This window comes from Aphidius gifuensis, linkage group LG5, assembly GCF_014905175.1.
Source record: "Aphidius gifuensis isolate YNYX2018 linkage group LG5, ASM1490517v1, whole genome shotgun sequence".
Taxonomy (NCBI): Eukaryota; Metazoa; Arthropoda; class Insecta; order Hymenoptera; family Braconidae; genus Aphidius; species Aphidius gifuensis.
The window spans coordinates 18,360,430-18,381,927 of record NC_057792.1 but is presented as its reverse complement, the minus strand read 5'-3'; the positions used below and the strand labels follow the sequence as shown (position 1 = coordinate 18,381,927).

General features: G+C 24.7%; 9 protein-coding genes across 11 annotated transcripts; 5 read left to right on the top strand and 4 right to left on the bottom strand.

The window, feature by feature from the left end:
* Window positions 1–148: 148 nt before the first annotated feature.
* LOC122858093 (suppressor of cytokine signaling 5) lies at window positions 149–3,960 on the top strand. Of its 3 annotated transcripts, XM_044160776.1 has the most exons (6): window positions 149–960; window positions 1,081–1,149; window positions 1,221–2,017; window positions 2,098–2,642; window positions 2,721–2,987; window positions 3,072–3,960. In XM_044160776.1, the coding sequence occupies exons 3-6, from the start codon at window positions 1,261–1,263 to the stop codon at window positions 3,324–3,326; spliced, it is 1,824 nt and encodes a 607-aa protein (XP_044016711.1). In that variant the 5' UTR covers window positions 149–960; window positions 1,081–1,149; window positions 1,221–1,260; the 3' UTR covers window positions 3,327–3,960. The 3 variants fall into 3 exon arrangements, with proteins under 3 accessions (XP_044016711.1, XP_044016710.1, XP_044016709.1); XM_044160775.1 differs by having other exon boundaries at window positions 149–1,149; XM_044160774.1 differs by having other exon boundaries at window positions 150–960; window positions 1,081–2,017.
* A 1,069-nt stretch (window positions 3,961–5,029) lies between these two features.
* On the bottom strand, window positions 5,030–5,512 carry LOC122858203. Its single transcript, XM_044160942.1, has 2 exons — window positions 5,284–5,512; window positions 5,030–5,161 (listed from the first exon to the last, which is right to left on the bottom strand). Exons 1-2 carry the CDS (start codon window positions 5,390–5,392, stop codon window positions 5,076–5,078), a joined length of 195 nt encoding a protein of 64 aa, XP_044016877.1. The 5' UTR covers window positions 5,393–5,512; the 3' UTR covers window positions 5,030–5,075.
* A 58-nt stretch (window positions 5,513–5,570) lies between these two features.
* On the bottom strand, window positions 5,571–8,982 carry LOC122856530. The gene is made up of 8 exons (XM_044158205.1): window positions 8,575–8,982; window positions 8,210–8,494; window positions 7,976–8,142; window positions 7,407–7,628; window positions 6,602–7,143; window positions 6,438–6,538; window positions 5,905–6,120; window positions 5,571–5,636 (listed from the first exon to the last, which is right to left on the bottom strand). The coding sequence occupies exons 1-8, from the start codon at window positions 8,980–8,982 to the stop codon at window positions 5,571–5,573; spliced, it is 2,007 nt and encodes a 668-aa protein (XP_044014140.1).
* A 678-nt stretch (window positions 8,983–9,660) lies between these two features.
* LOC122858190 (ragulator complex protein LAMTOR2 homolog) lies at window positions 9,661–10,428 on the top strand. Its single transcript, XM_044160924.1, has 3 exons — window positions 9,661–9,856; window positions 9,951–10,113; window positions 10,186–10,428. The coding sequence occupies exons 1-3, from the start codon at window positions 9,789–9,791 to the stop codon at window positions 10,333–10,335; spliced, it is 381 nt and encodes a 126-aa protein (XP_044016859.1). The 5' UTR covers window positions 9,661–9,788; the 3' UTR covers window positions 10,336–10,428.
* Window positions 10,429–10,541: 113 nt separating this feature from the next.
* LOC122856529 (meiosis regulator and mRNA stability factor 1-like) lies at window positions 10,542–14,303 on the top strand. The gene is made up of 6 exons (XM_044158204.1): window positions 10,542–10,708; window positions 10,822–10,895; window positions 11,006–11,195; window positions 11,688–12,207; window positions 12,416–13,911; window positions 14,291–14,303. Exons 2-6 carry the CDS (start codon window positions 10,835–10,837, stop codon window positions 14,301–14,303), a joined length of 2,280 nt encoding a protein of 759 aa, XP_044014139.1. The 5' UTR covers window positions 10,542–10,708; window positions 10,822–10,834.
* Window positions 14,304–14,631: 328 nt separating this feature from the next.
* LOC122858166 (pyroglutamyl-peptidase 1) lies at window positions 14,632–15,637 on the top strand. Its single transcript, XM_044160892.1, has 2 exons — window positions 14,632–15,186; window positions 15,260–15,637. Exons 1-2 carry the CDS (start codon window positions 14,893–14,895, stop codon window positions 15,635–15,637), a joined length of 672 nt encoding a protein of 223 aa, XP_044016827.1. The 5' UTR covers window positions 14,632–14,892.
* A 71-nt stretch (window positions 15,638–15,708) lies between these two features.
* LOC122858108 (integrator complex subunit 14) lies at window positions 15,709–17,522 on the bottom strand. The gene is made up of 5 exons (XM_044160796.1): window positions 17,343–17,522; window positions 16,946–17,270; window positions 16,662–16,873; window positions 16,003–16,596; window positions 15,709–15,924 (listed from the first exon to the last, which is right to left on the bottom strand). The coding sequence occupies exons 1-5, from the start codon at window positions 17,520–17,522 to the stop codon at window positions 15,709–15,711; spliced, it is 1,527 nt and encodes a 508-aa protein (XP_044016731.1).
* Window positions 17,523–18,135: 613 nt separating this feature from the next.
* On the top strand, window positions 18,136–19,878 carry LOC122856528. The gene is made up of 3 exons (XM_044158203.1): window positions 18,136–19,328; window positions 19,498–19,680; window positions 19,830–19,878. The coding sequence occupies exons 1-3, from the start codon at window positions 18,136–18,138 to the stop codon at window positions 19,876–19,878; spliced, it is 1,425 nt and encodes a 474-aa protein (XP_044014138.1).
* A 12-nt stretch (window positions 19,879–19,890) lies between these two features.
* Window positions 19,891–21,283, bottom strand: LOC122858165 (TM2 domain-containing protein almondex). The gene is made up of 5 exons (XM_044160891.1): window positions 20,927–21,283; window positions 20,791–20,846; window positions 20,548–20,691; window positions 20,217–20,482; window positions 19,891–20,156 (listed from the first exon to the last, which is right to left on the bottom strand). The coding sequence occupies exons 1-5, from the start codon at window positions 21,015–21,017 to the stop codon at window positions 20,021–20,023; spliced, it is 693 nt and encodes a 230-aa protein (XP_044016826.1). The 5' UTR covers window positions 21,018–21,283; the 3' UTR covers window positions 19,891–20,020.
* Window positions 21,284–21,498: the final 215 nt, after the last annotated feature.

Sequence of the window (21,498 nt, the reverse complement as noted above, 5' to 3'; positions counted from 1 at the left end):
CATTGCGCAGTGACATGCGCTATAAAATATAAAAATAATTTAATAATTTATAAAAAAATATACATAAATAAAGCCTCTAAATTTTTAACTTATATTAATAATTATTCACAATTAATTAATTTTAATTAATCAATTTAAATAACAAGCAAAATAAATTTAAAAAATTATTTCAATCGAGGTATTAAACCTCAGTATCATACACTCACATCCCTGCCAAGATTAAAAAAAGAGAAAAAAAAAATAGAAAGTGAGACAGCAACATCAAGATCAGTTAAAAAAAAAAAATAATAATAATAAAAAAAATCATCTATGTAATGAAAATGGCTACCAACTCGTTAGTCCGTGTTTTGACAATATAAATTTTGACGTGTAAATAAAGAAAAACAATAACACCATAATTTCGCCCTTTAAAAATACCAAAATAAACAAACAAATTGTCAACAATGGTTAAAAAAATTTCAAGTATAAAAATTAAATAATTATAATTGTGTAAACATATAAAAAAGTGAATAATAACATAAGCTTCCGCCTGTTACACACGCACAAACAAACTTCAACAAGTTCATTCAATTTAATGTGATAAATATTCGCTCATCATCTTTATTTAAAGAACAATTTTTTTATCTTTTTTTTTTTTTTAATATAGCATATGTACAGACTAAAGTGTAGGGGGACAATTATGTATTTGGCAATATGATGTTTTTATTGGAGCAATAGAAGGAAAACATCGTCACGCCTTGAGTCTTGACAATATTTCCTTCTCTTTTTTTTATTATTATAAATAATAATAATAATCATCATCTTTATCACTTGCTATATTCTTGTGATAGGTTTATGCATGTGTACATATAAAAAATAGTTGATTTCTTATTAAAAAGCATATTGGTATTGTGGAACCACGCAATATTGTGTATTTTGTTGAAAAAACTTTCACTTCCTTCTTGCATATTGCATTGTCAGGTGTAATAATTTATATATTATTATTATTTTATTAAATTGTTAATAATTGTTTATATTTTTTATGATAATTTGATTATTTTGTTATATTTTTATAATAACTATTTATATATATTTTGGCAGTGCTAATTTTATTGGTGTGTCATGTGTAAATGGTGGATGAGTCATTCTTTACCCAGATGATTAATGTTGGTATGTTTCATTGTTCAATATTTTATTTTTCAATTTGAAGATTAAAAAAATACTATTATTTATTTTAAAAGACAAGTTTAGTACTCAATGATAAGTTTAATTATAAAATGAATGTGGGGCCAGTTAATTATGGGACAGCATTTAGCTAGTTTTCGTGAATTCTTCAGAATGAATGCACATAAACATCAACAACAACAACAACAACAAAATTCACATCTACAAAATATTGGTGGTGATAATAATCATATGTGTTTTAAACATCATAATAGTACATCAACAGTTGAACAAAACATGACCTATGACATGCTCAGTCAAAATAAATATAATAACAATAATATATCAAATGTTGAAAATAATGAAAATCAACAAGATACAAATATAACATTTGATAATAATGAAAATAAAGATATTCAAATTGTTGATGATGATAATGAAGAAATAAATAATCCATTGGATAATAATCATAATTCAAGATTTGAATCAATTTATAGTCAACAAATTGATGCTCAAGATGTTAAACAAGTTTGTAATAATAATAGTAATTTTGTTACAAATACTACAGATACTGAAATGATAAAACAACAACAACAGCAACAAGAACCATGTTGTTCAGCAAGTTCTGGTGATGGTAATAGTAGTAGTACTAGTACTAATAGTAGTGGTAGTAGTGGTGGTAGTGGTGGTAGTAGTAGCAGTAGTAGTGTTGCTGGTTGTGGTGACGGTGGTAGCAGTGGTAGCAGTGGTAGCACTGGTGGTCGTGGTGGTGTTGATGGTGGTAGTAGCAGTAGCAACAGCAGCTCCGAGGATAATACTGTTAATCCAACATTTAAAAGAACTTCCAAAACTCTTTCATTTGTTAAACGAAAAAGTAAATATTATATTGTTATTATGATTATATAAATAAATGTTTTACAATTTAATAATAATTGATTGTTTTAATTTTTACAGCAAAACAACGTAATAAAGAACAAAATCCAGTTTGTAATCATATTGTATCATCAAAGAAAAAACGTACAAATTGGGTATTAAAATTTAATTGTGCCAAAAATAAAAGTTCAAAAAATACTGATATACCAGATCATACAAATAATAATACAGAGTGTGTTTGTACTGGTTATAAAAGAACAGAAGAACATCCAATGGGTGCTGGTGTTGTATTTAAAAATAATAATAAATCAGAACCAGCAAGTCCAATATTAGGACCATTACCACCAAGTCCAGTTATTGATTTATCACGTTTTAATCCAGCTGAATTTCCAATGGAAGATTGTGATGAAAGAGCACGTCAACAAAGAGCTAAAGAAATGGAAGAAGGTGTTGAACCACCACCTGGTTATAGACCAACATTATCTGTTAATACAAATGGTATTACTGTTGATAGTCTTGCTGCATTATTTCAAGCACATGCTGGTATACAAGCTGCTGCATTAACTGCCTTATCACAAATTGATTTTAATCTTGTTCCAAATATTGAAAGACCAGCTCATACACAAGTAATTATATTATAAATTATATATATTCTATTATAAATTCAATTATGTTAATCATTTAATTTTTATTTATTTATTTAGGTTGATTATGTACACTGTCTAGTACCAGATTTACGTTCAATAACAGCATGTTCATTTTATTGGGGTAAAATGGATCGTTATGAGGCTGAACGTTTACTTGATGGTAAAGAAGAAGGTACATTTTTACTTCGTGATTCAGCACAAGAAGAATTTTTATTTTCAGTTAGTTTTCGTAAATATAATAGATCATTACATGCTAGAATTGAACAATGGAATCATAAATTTAGTTTTGATTCACATGATCCTGGTGTTTATGCATCTGATACGGTAATTATTATTTAATTAATTAATTAATTAAATTATATTTTATCATTGATCAATAATTATTATTTGTTGGATTATAAATTATAGGTATGTGGTTTGATTGAACACTACAAGGATCCATCTTGTTGTATGTTTTTCGAGCCAATGTTAACAAAACCGTTGCATAGAAATTTTGCATTTCCATTGCAGCATCTTTGTCGTGCAGTTATAACAACACGTACAACATACGATGGTATTAACAAGCTACAACTGCCAAAGACACTTAAAAGTTACTTGAAAGAGTATCATTATAAACAAAGAGTGCGTGTCAGAAGATTAGATGGTGAAAATGATGTTATATGATGGACTAACAGTGATTTATTATTGACTAAATTACATATTAAATTTTGCTAAATTTAATTTAATTATTATTATCTATATTATATATTTATGTTAATTTTTATTATCATTTATTTTTATTGATACTTTATGCTTTAATTTATATAAATATATATTTTTATTTCCGCATATTTTAACTGAGCTCAATTGAGCAATATATTAATTTAAAAAAATAAATTATAAGTTGGCCTAAAATATTGATAAATCAACGAAGCTGTGTATTGGCAAATATTTTCAAATTATCTTCCAAATAATTACGTGAAAGTTTAACACAGCATAGATATTATTTATCTAAATTAATATATATATATCAAATCAAAAAAGGAAAAAAAAAAAATTGAATCAATTGATTTAAATAATGATATTTTCTTCGATAATTTAATTTGTTATATTGGCTTTAAAAATGATAATTCTTCCCAAACGTGTTATACGTGATTATAATTATATTATTACTCCTATCGTGCCTACTTCTATTAATAATAATAACTATTATTATTACCAGTGATTGTAAACAGAATGTATGATGTCCAAATATTTGGACATGCATGATAAAATTTTAGAAATGAAAAAATATAAAATGAATTATTTAAAATACTATTAAATATATATAATATTAATAATAATAATGATAAAAAAATGTTAATTAATAATAGATAATATTAATAATAGCACGAATCGAAAAAGCAGATAAAAATTAATCATAGAAAATAATTTGATGAAAATTTTATTTTTAACAAAAAGTAAAGTAAAAAGAAATAAATTTTATTAAATAAAGTTGGAAAATTTTGATACGTAAATACGTAATTATATTGGCATATATTTAATAAATTTTTGGATATATTTTAAAGATAATAAAAATTAAAAAAATTAAAAAAATATAATCAGGATATATAATCTAATGTTGAAACTTCAAAATTATTATTGTTTTGTGGTTAATTAATTGTATTAAATTCATCATAATAATTATATAAATATATATGATAATTGGGTAATGTTATAAAGAAAAAAAAAAAGTAAAACAATTGTCAATTTGACATGGATTTATCACATCACACTATCATCTAATTTATTAATCGAAATTTACTTCGAGTTAACTCAATAATAATAAAAAGAAATATTATATATATATTAGTTTATTATTAAATCAAACATTTAAAAATAATAATTAATACACATTTATTGTTCATAATTTGAAAATAAATATGATTAAATTTATTAATTTTTATTAATATTTTTTTAATTAAAAAAATGCCACAAAAATGAAGGAAAAAAATTTATTGAAATTATTCATTTAAATTTAAATAATTAAAATTAATTAGATCAAATTTATTATTCTGTAATTATATTGATAAAAAATTAAGGAAAATAAATTTTCATTTGGAAAATTATGTAGATCCTGTTGCCAAGAGGTTAGTAATTTCATGTTTGAATCTTTTTATTTTTATTAAATTAATTGGTGTGTGAACTAACAAAATAAAAGACTGAAAAAGATTTAAAAAATTGATAAACGTAATTCAATAATTGTATTTTGGATTTTTTAATGAAAATAGGCAAAAAAAAATATATGAAAATTGTTTATTGAAGCTTTTAGTTTAATCAATGAAAAATTGTAAATAATAATTATTATAAAATATTATCTTGATAATTCTGCTCAATAATGAGCGGTAGATAATTAATGATTAATAATTTCATGTTTGTATAATGTAATTATTATTAAATAATAGATAAATTTGTGGTAGAAAATAATACGTTGTAGCTAAAAAATAGTATCAATGTAAGTGATACTACAAAAAAAATATCTAATATAAAAAAAATTTTGTCAAGGATTATATATAGAATTATAAATAGTATATATAAAAAATTTCAAGTTTTAATTATAAATATATTGTTTAAAATTTTTAAAATAATAAAAAAAGGATACTGACTAAAATTCTTTCCCATTTTTCAACCATGTAAAGTTCAGTTACAAGTAAATATCTCGAGTACCAATATTGAAAAAACAAGACAATTGTCATTATCATATTTGTCATTGTTATGATAAATAAATCAATGAAAAATCAATTGTTATTATTGTTTTTGTTTATGTTGATGATATGTCAATTTTATGAATACAATCACTTGAATTATTCTTTCAGTTGTTTGGCTTTTAATTGAGGTTATGTGCGATTATTAGAAAAACGACGTGCGCATCAATTGACTTTTTTTTTTTTAAAAAGAAAAATTTACTTTTGAAATACCTTTAGCACACTTGAGTAATTTTTGATTATTTAATAACTAATATTATAAATTATTAAATTAATTAATTAGCTAAATCACTGTGTCAAGTCGGTAATGTTAGTTGCAATCCATTGCAATCTATCATTATTATATTACCTAGATTTTGAAATTTTTCTTTCGTCAGGGTTGACCAGCTGATATAAATACACCATGAAAATTATTTATTATAATTAATTAGATAATAAATAATAGAAATATATTATTTTTTTTATATTAAATATTTTTATTAAATTTTTTTTTGTACAATAAATAGAAGTATACATACTAATATACTACACTGTGGTGCATGACGAAGCAACTTAATAACTCGATTTGAAAATTGTTTTATTATTTCAATTTTTTCTTGTGTTTGATCTCTCTTTGGTATTGTCAATAATTTATCATTATCATTAATACTTGGTTCAGCCCAATCTTTATTTATCCTTGGTTGCTTATTCTCATGAGTTGCAACTGTACAATATGGAAGTTTAACTTGTTTTTTCTGAAACAAAAAAAAAAAAACAATATTACATTATAAATTGTGTTAATTAATTTGTGTTAATAATTAAATAATTCAGTATAATAATTCGCTTCTAGCAATAATCATCGTTGTCATTCACCTATTTAGCTATTTATTTATTTATTTATTCTTATCCACGATCTAAGGAACAATTAAGCTCAACTCTCGACAGGACGAAGTATAAACAAATAAAATAAATAAATAAACATAAAATAAACAATCTCAGACTCGGCCTAATATGATTCATCATAATTATCAAACATTAATCCATATAAAATAATCATAATGATAATAATTACCTCTGAAATATTTTTAAGAAATGGTGATGGTGTATTTCTATGATCTGGATGCAATGATATAAACCTACCAGTAGTAGGATCTTCAGATATAATACAAACATCTTTCATTTTATATAAATCAGATATATTGAAATTTGTTAAAAAACGATTTTTAAAAATTTCACGAAATATAAATAATGGCAACTTATGTACAGGTAGTTCACGCAATAATAATATAATTTGTGATCGTATTTGTTGATGATTTGGTCCACCAGTATGTGGACTTCTACGTTGAGGCCAATCATACTGTGAATTATTAACACCATTGTATGAATTTTTACCAGCTGGTGGCATTCCGTAGAAAGGAAAACGAGGTGTATTAAAATTTTTTGAATGATTAAATCTACTACCATATATACGTTTCATTCCTTCACCGAATGACAATGAGTTACCTCGATTTTGTGGTACATTTATCCACTTTGTTGAAGCATGATGTGTTCTATTAACTCTGTGGAAATCATCCCAATGATGAGGTGGTCCACATGTTGGTCCACTACAACCATGACAATAATTTGGAAAATGTCCAAATGATGCATTTGGAAAATGTCCAAATGATGCATTTGGAAAATGTCCACGTGATGCACTTGGATACTGGTGGTTGTAACCAAAACCAGCATTAATTGAATGACGATTTCTGTTTTCAAACATTGGTACTGGTAGCATCATACTTAAAAAAAAAAAATGAACAATAAATTTTTATATTAATAAAATAAATAATTATTTAATTTTTTACAATTAAAAAATTTATATTAATTCATCAGATAAGATCAAAATGTCTCATTATTCGAATCTGCAAGGATTTATTCAATCAACTTGCGACTCTAGAATTCTTTCTCGGATTAGCGTCATGTGAATTATTGTTATTTATTTTTATTAAAATACGTATAAAAAATAAAATTATAATAGTTAAATAAAGGAAAAAAAACTTACATAGCTGGTGGAGGAATGCTGTGCCAACTGCCAAAAAATCCACCAATAACTAATGATGGTGGGTGACAATACATGGTATTGTGGTAGCACACCATCTCATTATAGTATGGTATGCTAGGAAAATTTACATTACCTAGAGCTCGACGATTTTTTCCATCGTTTAAAAACGTCACAATTATTATAGAATTGAACACGTTTTCACCATTCATACGTTTTTGAGCTCTAAAAAAATTAAAATAATAATAAACAAAAAATTATTATTAAAATTCACTAACGATTTTCCATAATTAATAAAAAAAACAAAATGATGAAATAATCAATACCCGTTGAAATGAAATTTATTTTTTGTTCAATCCCCAACCCCAATAAAATTAAAAAAAAAAAATATGAAACAATTAATCATTTAATATTCAATGCACAATGATCATTTAAAAAAGAAAAAAAAAAAATTTTTAAATATTATTTAATAATGAGCAAGATGTTAATTGATTTAAAGTTGTAGTTGCATTGCAAAGCTTAGAAAAAACTTAAAATGTTTCTTGGTATTTAAAATGAAATAATTATTTTACCTGTTTGCAGAGTATTGTGAGGTGAATCTAATAATTGCTGTACTTCCATTGACAGCAATAATACGTCCACCACAATTATCAGATAAAAATTTTAAACGTCCTTCTATTGAACGCAATCCTTTGTGAGTTGGAAGATTGCTAATTAAAAGATCATGACGTTCAAAAACCTAAAATTAATAATAAATAAATTAAATTGAAAAATTTTAATAATGATCAAAATAATTAATAATATACCTTGGCTGGTGTTCTTGCTGGAAGTGATTCCATAAGCTTCATAAAATTATAATGTTCATTTGCACATAATATAAGTTCTTTTGATGAATAATTATTATGCAACAATATAACATGTAATTTTTTTTTATGTCTAACATCACTCAGATCAACAGCAAAATCAATGTCACTTGATATTAAAATTATTGCTGCTGAACTACCATGAACATCAGCAAATGAACGAATTGATTGTTTTAATTTTTCATCAGCAGCATTCTTATATGTTGCTGGAACATGTATCAACTTTACCTATTTGAGAAGTAATTATATATATATTAAAAAACAAAGCTTTTTAAAAATTTATTTAAGTCAAATTAATTTTTTATTACCTGTGCATCATTCAACTCTTTAATGATTCGTTTGTTTTCTTTATAAATATCACACACAATAATAAATTCAGCTTCTTTGTATCCATTAACAAATTTATTTCTTATGACTTGTACAACAGCTGCTGCTGATCTACCTCTTGGCACACGACAATTTTGGATATCCCAAAAAATTCCAATTGGCCTTAATGATGATGATAATTGTGGTTTTGTTGATCGTTCTTGATTATTTATATCCAATTGATTTTCAACATCAGTATCTGATGAATTTGTACCAGACAAAGATCTCTGGAAGTCGATTTGTTTTTTCGTTGGATCATTCAATAGTCGACGTAATTTTGCATTTAATTCATCTGTAACATCTTCATGTTTGAGTATGTTACAGTCAATATGTTTATTTGAAAATGACATGGTTTCTATTTGTTCATACATCATGAATATCAATCAACAACTTGTTATATATACCTATCTGAAACAATACATATATTTTTATTTATATATTATAATATTATTATTTAAATTGTAATATAATTGTGCTATAAATAATTATAAACAGCCGGTTATAATTACATTTATTTATTCGCTATAATTAGCAGCATCTTTTGAAACTCTATCATATTTTTACTAAATTAAATTTATTAACAAAAATTGAATACCAAGAATTTATTATTTTTGTAGAAACTTGTGTGCTTTTAAAATAAATAATATTTTATAATTATTTGACCTACGAGTTATGGTTGTCCAGGAATTAAAAAATAAAATAACGACTGATGAAGCAGGTGATGATGATTAAACAGTTGTTCACGAGATTTAAAAATATATATTAAAAAATTAATTAATTTAAAGAAACAATAGCTGTACAAGTAATTGATTATTATCATGTATACAATACTATAGTATTTAAATACACTCCACGTGCTCCACGTGCCATGTGCTCTCTCTACTACATACAAATTACAATTGGCTACAAGGCACAAGAGCACGTGTTTTTTTTTCATCTTTTTTTATTTTTTTCCTCTCTGGCTCGCTCTCTCTTTCTCTCTCTCAAACTCAATGGCTGGTTTACACTTTACATTGATCAGGTGATTTTTTACAGTGTAAACAAGCCATTAATCTTTGACACTTCAAAACAAATAATAAAATTGTTGTTGTTATTTATTTGTTAAATGAGTAATGTCAAATAAAAAATATAATTATTAAATTATAATTTATAAAAAATGTTGAAGCCAAAAGCACTAACACAAGTTCTTAGTCAAGCAAATACTGGAGGTGTTGAAAATACACTGTAAGATAAAAAATAATATATTGAAAAAATTATTTTGTACATTATTGATAAGTAATTTAAAATTTTTTTCTTTTTGTTTTTTGATAATTTAAAGATTACTCAGTAGAGATGGAGGTCTGTTGGCATACAGTGGATATGGTGATAATGATGCTCGAGTAACTGCAGCAATAACAAGCAATATTTGGTCAGCATATGAAAAAAATGGTAGAAGTGCATTCAAAGAAGATAAACTGGAATTTATCCTGATGAATTGTCAAGTAGGAGAATTATTAAATTAATTAAACATTGATTATGATCATTTAGAAATAATGACTTAATTTATTTTACAGAATGGAAAAGTCGTCATTACTGAAGTTGCTAATTTATTGCTGTGTCTGTATGCCAAGGAGAATGTTGGTTTTGGTTTGCTCAGAGAAAAAGCTCAAGCACTTTCAAAGTATCTTGAACAACCATTAAAAACCATTGCCAGTATGCCATAAATTCTCTACCATTAAATAATACATTTTTTTGTCTTTGATAACAATTGTTTTTTTAAAATTATTATATCGAGAAATTAAATGGATTAATTTTAACTTCTTGTCTATTTATTTGTCGATTCAACAACATGTTTTTTTGTTATTATGGGTTCGTTGATTTATGACTAATCATAGTTCACTAATAAGTAATATTAACTGGTCATCACCAACACTGGCATTTATTTAGAAAATAGAGGGGGAAAAATTTACATCTAGCTTACAAGCCAAGGAACATTTTAAGTTTCTTCCAAGCTGCAATGCAACGACAACTTTCAATCAAGCAACAACTTGCTCATTATTAAATTATATTTAAAACTTTTTTTTTTTATTTCAAAAGGTATTAATTATTACATCATTTTTTTTTTTATCTTTTTTAGTATTATTAATTGTGGGAAATTGTTAGTGAATTTAAATAATAAATTTTCGTTTATTTAATTTAATTTTTTTTAGAGCTCAAAAAAGTATGAATGAGCCTAAAATGACTGTGAAGCTTTTAAAAGATAAAAAAAATCGTCGAGCTCAAGGTAATTTAAATTAAAAATTCATCATTATATTTTGTTTGACTATTTTTTAAAATTTTTTGTACGCGTAAAAATATTAATAAATTCGTTTTTTGTTTAATTTTAATTCGCAGAAAACTTGAGTTTGGATTTAGCAAGTGAATCTGAAACGGCCACTGCTTCACCAGTAAAAATTTGCGGTGTGAATTCGTCATCACCTGGTGGTTCAAGTAGTCTTCCTGGTCCACCACATTATCACTCATCATCGCTGCTTGTTGGTGAAGTTCTTCGCAATTATTGGCACAGCATTCCTTCACCAGCTGAGTAAGTCTTTTTTTATTCATCTAATTAACATAATTTTCTTTTGTATACATTTTTGATAGTAAATATAAATAGCATTAAAAATTGTTTATTTAAATAATTCAAAAGAAAAAAAAAAAAAAATAAAGATAAAACATCAAAGCGAAAATATTATATTAAAATTTTTCTTCAAGGTCATTCCTTCAAATGAAAACATTGAGTCACAACATGAAGCTGATAAATTTTTCATGTAAATATATTTTGATAAAAATAAATAACAATAATTCACATGACTAATCGATTAATTCGAATAATGAGACATTTTGATCTTATCTGATGAATTAATATAAATTTTTGTTAACTTGAAAAATTAAATAATTATATATTTTATCAATATATCAATTTATTGTTAATTTTTTTTTTTAGTCATGACCACCGCATCAAATACACCATAATGGTCATCAACCGATCAACAATGGATCACCAATGAAACATTAATCCAATACAGCACAATAGTACTGCACATTCAAATGCTCCAATTATTCCAATAGAATTACTTGTTACTAGTTTGGATCAAAGTATTGATCCAGAAATAATGAAACTTATTTTAGGATCAATATTCATTGAATATATTAAAGTTTTAAATATATCAACATTTGTACAATCTGATGGTAATTATGTGGCAAGTGTTGAAGTTCCATCACCTCGAGATGCACAATATGCAATATCACAACTTCATCGTCGTCGTATTGGTTGTAAAAGAATATCAATAGCTTATGCACATACCAGTGGACCAAATTATCAACAAATAATATCACAAATCATATTATTATTGCAAGAAGTACCTGGACATAAGTTACCATTATTTAAATTTCGTGAAATGTATGAAAGTCGTTTTTTAATGACCCTTAGTACATCTGATTTATATAAAATGAAAGATGTTTGTTTTATATCTGAGGATCCTACTGGTAGGATTATATCATTAAATCCAGATCTTAGAAATACATCATCACCATTTCTTGAAAATATTTTGGAGGTAATTATTATTGCTATTATTATTATTTTTTATATTGATTAATATTAAATTGTTTATTTGTTTATTTTATTTTTAATAAATAGCTAAATAAATAAATAACAACTTTGTTTATTGCTGGAAGCAAATTATTAAATTATATAAAATCTTTAAATCAACACAAAATAATTAACTTAATTTATAATATAATATTGTTTTTGTTTTGTTTCAGGATGAACCAGTTGAATTTCCATATTGTACAGTTCATAGTCAGCAACCATGGATAAATAAAGGTTGGCCTGAACAAGAAATAATATCATTACCAAATGTAACAATGTCATTGCAATTTTTGGAAATGCGTATTCATCAATTGTTGAAAAGCCACAATGGTAGTTTACCATTGCCAAGTGTAATAACTTGTTATGAGGCAGTATTTCATCAGCCAATGAATATTGATGAAAATGGTGTACCATTGGAGCATTTAATATCATGTTTATCAAGTGTTAAGCTACGTCAAGGAATAAGTAGTGTTAAATTTATTGAATGGGCAAATAGTGAAATGACGAATGATGATAATAATAATAAGCCAATAATGAGTCCACAGTTAAATAATCAATTATCATTTCTCAGTCGTGAACTTGTTGATCTTATAAAAACAACACCATATTGTCAATTATTATTTAATTGTTTAATACCAGCTTATCATCATTATTTTGGTCGTCAATGTAGAGTATCTGATTATGGTTTTACAAAATTAATTGATTTACTTGATGCAATAAAACAAACAGTACAAGTTATGGGTGATGGTAACAGAAGCACAGTTACGTTAACACATAGTGCACAAGCTCGTCGTTTTACATCTGATGTTCTTCGTATATTAAAATCACAAGCAAGTCAACAAATAACACTTAGTGAATTTCCAAGTGCATATGAAAAAGTAATTGGTAAAACATGGAATATTGTTGATTATGGTGTATGTCAAATGCATGACATACTAATTGAAGTATCAGAAACAGCTGTTGTTGTTGCAAATATCAATGATGGTGATAAATTATTATCAATACCAATGAGACAACTAACACCAAAAGAAATTAAAAAAATAAAACAATTTTCAATTCGAGTTATTGAGTTACTTCGTCATGCACCACAGTACAGTATGTTAATCCATAAATTTATTCGATCATATTATTATTATTTTGGTCATAAATGTCGTGTATCTGATTATGGATTTGCAAACTTAATTGAGTTACTTGAGGCAATGCCAGATGTTGTTAATATTGAAGATACAAATTTTGGTGAAAAACGTATTAGTCTTACTGAAAAAGAAAGTTGGAATGTATTAAAAGATCAAATTGTTAAACTAATATCAAATTCAAATGGAAGTATTTATGTATCTAATATGCCACAAATGTATTTATATACTTATGGATATATGCTACATCCAGAAAAATTTAATTGTCAATCAGTACTTGATGTATTAAAAAAATTAAATGATACAATTAATTTAATTGATTCACAAGATGGTATAAAAGTTGAATTAATAGTTAATTTTGGTATCGAATTACCATCAAGTATAATGTCACCAGGTTCTTATCATAGTTCAGGTGATCCAGACAATGATAATAATAATAATAATGCATACAACAACAGTATGTCGATTAAAAATAAAAATGATTGGAATGTTATTAAATTAGCTGGACAAGTCCGACAACAAAAACAACAACAACAGCAGCAGGTACAACAGCAGCAGCAACAACAACCAGAACAACAACAACAACAACAACAACAACAACAACAACAACAACAACAACAACAACAACAACAACTACAACAACTACAACTACAACAAGGTCCATCATCACTTGCTAGCATTTTTTATTCTTTGTGTGTCAAAGAGCTACAAAGTTTTTTGTCCTATGAAGTTTTAACCAACTTATTTTGTCCATTGTTTATTTAATTTTGTGATTATTCATATGGTCTTATGACAATTAACAATTTAATTGTTAAATACAGTATTTATTTTTTTTATCATTTTGATTAAATATAAATTTAAAATATGTCGCATGTCTTTTAAAAATAAAACTAATTGAGATTATAATTAATCCAGTTGTGACTCATGAATCTATGATTTTTATTGTATAATGCTTTTATATTTAATTATGTCATAACTATTTTAATAAACGAAAAAAAAACATGTCACTGATTGTTTATCATTGTAATTACCCTATATACAAATATAGTTATCATAAAAAAAAAGAAAAAAAAAACTTCAAATTAACCAATATTGTGATTATTATTAAATTATATTTTAACATTATTTTCTTTGTAAAGATAATAATTTCCATTAAATTATTTAACAATAAAAATAAATTTATAAAAATAATTTAAATATCTATTCAAAAAATTTAAATATAATCGAAATTTAAAAAATAGCAAAATGAGCTCAGATCTGCCACCACTTGAAAATAAAAATTGCGCAATCTTAAAGTAGTGTGTGAATGTTGTAAATTTTGTACACATTTGTAAATATACACACGATACACACAGACTCACTACTCACTACTACTATTATTATTGTTTATTATAAGTAATTGTTGATTTTTTTTTAAAATTTTATGTCAATTATGTGGTTTCATTGTCAAGACTATTGAAGACCATGAGATAATCGATGAATCAGATATTCAAGTTAATAAATTTAAAGTTGATAATATGAATAGTAAAGAAAATATCCTACGCCAAAATCTACAAATTAATGATGACAATGATGACGTTGATAAGAATAAATCAATCCAAGAAACAATAAATATTATTGTCACTGGATTTGGTCCATTTGGTAAACATACAATAAATGCCAGCTGGGAGGCTGTCAAACATTTATCAAAATTAAATTCCAAAACACTAAAAGAACAGTACAATGTCAATTTAATCATCCAAGAAATTCCAGTAGTTTATGATCATGTTGCTAAGAATATTCCTGAAATATGGAAACAATATAATCCACTTGTAAGTACCTTTAAATAATTGACAATTGTTAATTATCAATCTATGTTAAAAATATGGTCTTTTTTATTTTTAGTTTGTGATTCATGTTGGTGTATCTCATTTAGCAAAATGTATTCAAATTGAAAGTCAGGCTTGTAGTTCTGGCTACCTTAGAAAAGACGTTGAAAATAATTGTCCTGAAGCTAGTGACCAGTGTTGTTTTTTATCCACAAGTTTAAATGTTGCAAAATTATGTCAAGATTTAAAAGATAAACATGATTGTACTGCTTGTGTATCAAATGATGCTGGAAGATATCTCTGTGAATTTATATTTCATCAGTCACTCAGTATCAATCAACATAAAACACTATTTATTCATGTACCAGACTTTGATATTTACCCAAGTGAAAAAACAGCCAAAGAATTATTTAATATTATTTGTTGGCTTCTAGATAATCATCAACAATCATAATGCAAATTTAAACTTATTTTATTGTTAAAAAAATTTACAACTTACTTATATAATTTTATAATTAAAGTCTGCTAATCATTTTGATGAAATTTCGTTTTTAATGCTGTAATATTATTTTTAACATCACGTTTTTTTAACATATCTGCAACGTGTTGCATTTGAATTGCACAATCAGGATGTAAATTTGGAGGTAACGTTGCACATTCACGTTCAAATATTAGTGCCAATCCATCAAGAAGTTCAACAAAACCCAATGATAATGCAGCTCGTCTTAGTCTATTAAGTTCCTACATAATTATAAAATTTATTAAATTGGATTAATTAGTTTTTATAACAAAGAATAATAATATAAAAGATAAACTTACTTTATAAAAGTTTTGAGTTTTTTCTGGTAATTTTCTTGCGTGTCTTAAAATTTTTTGAATATCTGATTGAAGTCCAACTTGTCGAATCCAAGATGGTGCATTTTGTGAGTAGCTTCTTTTTTCAATTGGTTTTATTGGAAATGTTAATGCCTCATAATTTTTATTAATTGTAAAATCAATTGGTCCTAAATTACGAAAATTACCAAGCCAAGGTACAATATCAACACCTGGCTCTAAAAGTGTCAACATAAGATTTGATTTTTTTTTAGTATCCGCCCATGAATATATGAAACCATACCAATCAGTATTTAAAAGACACAATGCAGCCATATTTTCAACTTTCAATGCACCATGTAATAGCACACAAAATGATGGTGATTTACCATCATCACTATTATCCTCATTATCAGAATCTTCATCAAGTGTAACACCTTGCATACTTTCATTTTTTTCAGTTGAAAGTGGTAATATTAAATGTCGTGATACTGAACTTGGACTTCCAACATCAGCAACAGATATAAAACCACATATTTCAATTGTTTTTGATACAATTAAACCAGATGGTATTTCAAAATCACTTTTTTTTGTAAATAACTAAAACAAAAAAAGTAAATATAATATTTAAAATTTAATTAATTTATGAGTAATTGTATAATTACCATTGGTGGAGGTGATAAAAGTATTCTTGATCCTAAATTTCCACATTTAAGATATCCTTGAAATGATACATAATTTGTTTCAGCTAATTTTTGAAAACAACTATCAACTGATACTTTTGACAATGTACCCTCAGGTATAATAACTGTTGAATCACCACCAGCTAAATCTACCAATTTTTTAAATAGTGGAACACTCAAGGCTAATCCAGAATCTTAAAATCAATTAAAACATATAAATAAATAGCTTTGTTTATGAAATAATAAATTAAAATTTAATAATATACCTTGATGTGATGCAATGCAGACAATATTTAATTTACCAGGATATGGAAATGGTAAAGGAAATGGATTACCATCACGTTCCATGTGCATTGTATTTAATGAATGTCCAAGTGACATTGGACCAACACCAGTATCACCATCAGTTATTAAAATTACTTGACAAGCTGTTGTATTACCCCATTCAGCCATAATTGCATGATTAACACCAACAAGAGCTGCTTCAATACATGTTTTATCACGTTCTTCAATTGTTGGAAGACATTGTCTAATGACATCATAGTCCCGGGTAAATGGTACCAATACTTTGTATGAAGATGAAAATCCAATCTAAAAATTATTATTGTTTATAAATTGCTCTAGCTATTTTTTTTTATTAATATTATTTATTATGTTACTTACCAATGAGACAAATTCAAGTTTTGAATTTGCTTGTAAATAATGTAGAAGTGAATTGATACCTTGAATTGCCAATTGATGTCTATTTAATTGCTCATTATTTTGTGCTCCATTAGTTAAACCTGTATTTAATACTGGACGTCTCATTGACAGAGAAATATCTAATGCTATTACAGTTGGCATTTTTAATTATAATTATTTGGACTTAATGTCACCAAGTCTTTAAAAAACAACACAAAACAACAACAACAAATCTTGCATTAAAGTTAGGTTATGTTATGAATTGTGTGTTGACAATTTTTTGTAGTTTGCAAAAAAATTTTTATTAATTTTATAGTTTATAATAAATTGTTATTAATTTATAATTATTTTAAATAATTATAGAGTTGTTTAAAATTATTAAATATATATTTTTATTTATAAATAAACAAGAAACATTTGTTCAGTGTAATTACAGAAATTTTTTTAATTATACAACACCATTGACTGTTATGACACTTAAAAAAATAATAAATATATCATTAAAATGATCAATATATCAATGAATATATCAAAACAACAAAAAACATTTAAATTATATTATTCAATTATTATTAAAAAATACAGCAAAAAAGTTGAAAAACCAAAAAGCTACGCCAATGTTACTCCAATAGTAAATAATCAAAAAATGTATTTTCTTGATTATCTAACAAACAATAATAATAGCGAAAAATTAATGCTAAAAAAACCATTAAATAATAATGAAAATATAATAAATATAAAATACAATAATAGCAAAATAATAATTAACGAAAAAATGGATGAAAAACAAGTAAAATTGCTATTAGAAAATGAAGATAAAATAAAATTAAAAAAATTACTTTTAGATATTGATGTAATATGTTGTAATTTTATTGATAAATTATCACCATCAGAATTATTAGAATTTTTAATATTATTAATAAAAATAAATACAAATAAAATAACAAATTTATTATTTTATAAAAAATCAATGGAATTATTAAAAATAGCATTAAAAAGAAATCAGTTAAATCATAATGAAAATTTAAAATATTTATATTTTTGTGGTCTTGAAAAAAAAACTAATTCTCATAATGTTAAAAAAATATTACAATGTTTACCGTCATTAGAAAAATTGCCAATTATTGAACAATGTATTGTTGCTGATACATTATTTAAATGTAGTATTAAATTGAAGAAAATTGATGGTAAAATAATTGAAAATATCATTGAAAATAATACAGATTATTTGATAAATAATAAACAATTATTGGTATCACTTTGTAAAGCTGTAAGATATGTTGGTCCATCAGATAATTTTACAATGATAAATTTAAGTAAATCATTGATAAATAGTAAAGAAAGATTTAATTTAATTTTTATAGCTCATATTATTAGTTTATATGCTGAGGCACATCAAAAAGATCAACAAGTACTTGATAAATTATTTGATGATTCATGGCAACAAATTGAAAATGATGAAAATAATATGAACATAAGAATCAAAGATATTGATAGAATTTTATGGTCTGGAAGAATATTAAATTATCAAATGGATAATGATAAATTTTATATTATTAATAAGTTTATTAAAAAAAGATATCATCATATTAAAAATCATCATTCGTTGTTTATGAATATATTGCTATCAATATGGATGTATGGTGATAAGCCAATAAATATTATCAATGAATGTTTTGAAAATAATATATTTGATTCAATAATACATGATGATAATGATAATTGGAAAATTAAAGCTAGATTACAATTACTACTAGCTTGTATACAAATTGAATGTCCAGATATTATTATTCCAAATAAATTACAAGTACCACATTGTGTTGGACAAAAGGTTCATAATAATCTTAAAATTATATTTAAATATATTAAATCATTGGATTATTATTTACCAATTGATCAACTTGTTATTGATTGTCCAATTAAAGAAATACTTATCTTGGGAATTAGTTTAAATCATCAAAAGATTGGGTGAGTTTAAAATATTATTTTTTAATTGACAAATTCAATTAATTTTCTATTTTAAATTTTATAATTATTATCATCAATTTGTCATGTAAATAAAAACATATAAAATTTACATTTGATATTGATAATTATTATGCTAAATATTTATCCAGTTTGTTCTTTTTTTTTTTAGTAAAATTCATATTGACTTACTGGATGAGAACACTTGTTTAAAAGGTGTTGAAGAACCACATGGACTGTTAAATTTAAAACTAAGATTACTTTCAAAACTTGGATATAAATCAATATTGATACCATCAATTAAAATTAAAGATGAAAAAATATTTAGTCTTTATCTTGAAGAAAATTTTAATAGGCTGTGTGAATAAATTTTGTTTGAAAAAAAAAATGCGTTGAACGCATGATTGAGTATACAATTATTAAAAAAAAACAAATATAAATACAAAATTTTGTTGATGATTTATCATTGTAATTGATAAATAAATATTTTTATTATTGTATTAGAAAAAAAGAAGAGTTTATACATAAACTTATTGATGTATTTTTTATATAAAATTTTGGCATAACAATATAGCAATTAATAACATTATTAATAAATAAATAAAGCTATAATAATAATATTGAATTATTTTAAAATTAATCAACTAATATTTTATACAAATGCAAAGTTAAAATTAGGGTTTATTTTGGCAAATCTAGATGTACAAAGATCCATCAGCTGGACCTAAATATCTCATTGAAATGAGCATAACATCAATAAGAGTCCAAACACCTAGACCTCCAAAGCTAAATAATTTACCAATCCCTTCTTGCCAATGTCCAAGATAAAATCTAAAAATAATTTAATGTAATAATGTAAATGATATTTTATTTTTGAGTTATTTAACAAACCTGTCTGCTCCAAAACCCCCAAGAGTTATGCTAAGTATAAGAGCTGTTGACCATCTGTAACCAGCTGTCCAATTACAACGTAAATTTTTCATAAATTTTCTTTTTCCTAGACATATTATGTCACTGTTAACTGTACAATTTGTTCTGTAATATTGGGGTGGTGATGCAACTGAACTACATGAATTTTTTAAATGACATTTATGCTCCCAGTGATCAGTTTGATAACAATATCTACAAATGTACTGTTTAGTTATAACTTTTTCCCCCTAAAATTTGATAAGTTTAATAAATTAATAATTTAATAATAATATTTTTATATTTTATAACATACCAAACAATCAACTTGATCTGGAACAGTACAATTGGTAGTATATGTTGCTCCATAAACACAATTTGTTGTTAAATCACAGTTGAGACATTCAACACTTAGCTTTGAACATTCTTTACCAACAGGACACATGTCATACATGTTGTGCTATCACAAATAGATCAAATAAAAATTTATAACTATAGGTACTTGTTGTTTTTTTAATTCTAATGAAAGTCTAGATGATGATAAATATATTTTTTTTACCTTTCTATTGCTAGTGGCAGGTGTCACATTAGCAGATGCATAGCTCACCATACTTTCTGTTATTAAAAATATTATTAATTATATTGTTATATTAAATTAAATAGCAATTTAATATTTAAACAAATTATTTATTTACCATATCCCATGTCAACCTCTTTTATATTATTAACAAGCATTGCCATCATCACAAATATCACATTTCTCAGATTTATTTTAACGACATTCATTTTTTAATGTCAAAATTATATTGTTATTGTCTTTTAACTAATTACAATTGATTACAATAGCAAATAAATAATACACACTATATTGACAGCTATTTAATTTTTATGTATTTAAAAAGATAATACTTTTATAAAGTTAAAAATTTGTTGTAAAATATAAAAAACTTTTTGGATATTTAATTAACAAATTAAAGGGAATAATTTAATTTTTTTTGCTAAATGACACTTGACAGTTGACAGACACATGATTATTGTTTATTAAAAAAATCATAAATAAAAGGGATTGGACAACGCTGATTGGATATTACAAATTAAGATGTTTTTACAACATAAAATAGATATTAATTTTAAATTATTTTTATTAATTATTTGTTGTTAATTTGAAGATTAATATTTAATTTTTTTTTTCTGTGTTTTAATTTAATTAAACAATTAATTACATTTAAAAAAAAAAAAAAAACACTTGAAGAAGAGACCTCTAGTA

What these genes read in the sequence shown, in the direction of transcription:
- LOC122858093 (XM_044160776.1), top strand. Translation starts at nt 1,261, where the DNA reads ATGTGGGGCCAGTTAATTATGGGACAGCATTTAGCTAGTTTTCGTGAA. An exon ending in TTCATTTGTTAAACGAAAAA is followed by an intron (nt 2,018 to 2,097) that starts GTAAATATTATA and finishes TAATTTTTACAG; the next exon opens with CAAAACAACGTAATAAAGAA. An exon ending in AAAGACCAGCTCATACACAA is followed by an intron (nt 2,643 to 2,720) that starts GTAATTATATTA and finishes TTATTTATTTAG; the next exon opens with GTTGATTATGTACACTGTCT.
- LOC122858203 (XM_044160942.1), bottom strand. Translation starts at nt 5,392, where the DNA reads ATGACAAATATGATAATGACAATTGTCTTGTTTTTTCAATATTGGTAC. An exon ending in ATGGGAAAGAATTTTAGTCA is followed by an intron (nt 5,162 to 5,283) that starts GTATCCTTTTTT and finishes TTTTTATATTAG; the next exon opens with ATATTTTTTTTGTAGTATCA.
- LOC122856530 (XM_044158205.1), bottom strand. Translation starts at nt 8,982, where the DNA reads ATGTCATTTTCAAATAAACATATTGACTGTAACATACTCAAACATGAA. An exon ending in AGCATTCCTCCACCAGCTAT is followed by an intron (nt 7,144 to 7,406) that starts GTAAGTTTTTTT and finishes TTTTTTTTTAAG; the next exon opens with TATGATGCTACCAGTACCAA. An exon ending in GTTGCCATTATTTATATTTC is followed by an intron (nt 6,539 to 6,601) that starts GTGAAATTTTTA and finishes ATAAAATGAAAG; the next exon opens with ATGTTTGTATTATATCTGAA.
- LOC122858190 (XM_044160924.1), top strand. Translation starts at nt 9,789, where the DNA reads ATGTTGAAGCCAAAAGCACTAACACAAGTTCTTAGTCAAGCAAATACT. An exon ending in GGAGGTGTTGAAAATACACT is followed by an intron (nt 9,857 to 9,950) that starts GTAAGATAAAAA and finishes GATAATTTAAAG; the next exon opens with ATTACTCAGTAGAGATGGAG. An exon ending in TTATCCTGATGAATTGTCAA is followed by an intron (nt 10,114 to 10,185) that starts GTAGGAGAATTA and finishes TTTATTTTACAG; the next exon opens with AATGGAAAAGTCGTCATTAC.
- LOC122856529 (XM_044158204.1), top strand. Translation starts at nt 10,835, where the DNA reads ATGAATGAGCCTAAAATGACTGTGAAGCTTTTAAAAGATAAAAAAAAT. An exon ending in AAAAAATCGTCGAGCTCAAG is followed by an intron (nt 10,896 to 11,005) that starts GTAATTTAAATT and finishes TTTAATTCGCAG; the next exon opens with AAAACTTGAGTTTGGATTTA. An exon ending in AGCATTCCTTCACCAGCTGA is followed by an intron (nt 11,196 to 11,687) that starts GTAAGTCTTTTT and finishes ACAGCACAATAG; the next exon opens with TACTGCACATTCAAATGCTC.
- LOC122858166 (XM_044160892.1), top strand. Translation starts at nt 14,893, where the DNA reads ATGAATAGTAAAGAAAATATCCTACGCCAAAATCTACAAATTAATGAT. An exon ending in GGAAACAATATAATCCACTT is followed by an intron (nt 15,187 to 15,259) that starts GTAAGTACCTTT and finishes TTTTATTTTTAG; the next exon opens with TTTGTGATTCATGTTGGTGT.
- LOC122858108 (XM_044160796.1), bottom strand. Translation starts at nt 17,522, where the DNA reads ATGCCAACTGTAATAGCATTAGATATTTCTCTGTCAATGAGACGTCCA. An exon ending in CTGCATTGCATCACATCAAG is followed by an intron (nt 16,874 to 16,945) that starts GTATATTATTAA and finishes ATTGATTTTAAG; the next exon opens with ATTCTGGATTAGCCTTGAGT. An exon ending in TTTTATCACCTCCACCAATG is followed by an intron (nt 16,597 to 16,661) that starts GTAATTATACAA and finishes TTTTTGTTTTAG; the next exon opens with TTATTTACAAAAAAAAGTGA.
- LOC122856528 (XM_044158203.1), top strand. Translation starts at nt 18,136, where the DNA reads ATGGATGAAAAACAAGTAAAATTGCTATTAGAAAATGAAGATAAAATA. An exon ending in TTAAATCATCAAAAGATTGG is followed by an intron (nt 19,329 to 19,497) that starts GTGAGTTTAAAA and finishes TTTTTTTTTTAG; the next exon opens with TAAAATTCATATTGACTTAC. An exon ending in CTTGAAGAAAATTTTAATAG is followed by an intron (nt 19,681 to 19,829) that starts GCTGTGTGAATA and finishes TTATTGTATTAG; the next exon opens with AAAAAAAGAAGAGTTTATAC.
- LOC122858165 (XM_044160891.1), bottom strand. Translation starts at nt 21,017, where the DNA reads ATGAATGTCGTTAAAATAAATCTGAGAAATGTGATATTTGTGATGATG. An exon ending in CAGATCAAGTTGATTGTTTG is followed by an intron (nt 20,483 to 20,547) that starts GTATGTTATAAA and finishes ATCAAATTTTAG; the next exon opens with GGGGAAAAAGTTATAACTAA. An exon ending in GGGGGTTTTGGAGCAGACAG is followed by an intron (nt 20,157 to 20,216) that starts GTTTGTTAAATA and finishes AATTATTTTTAG; the next exon opens with ATTTTATCTTGGACATTGGC.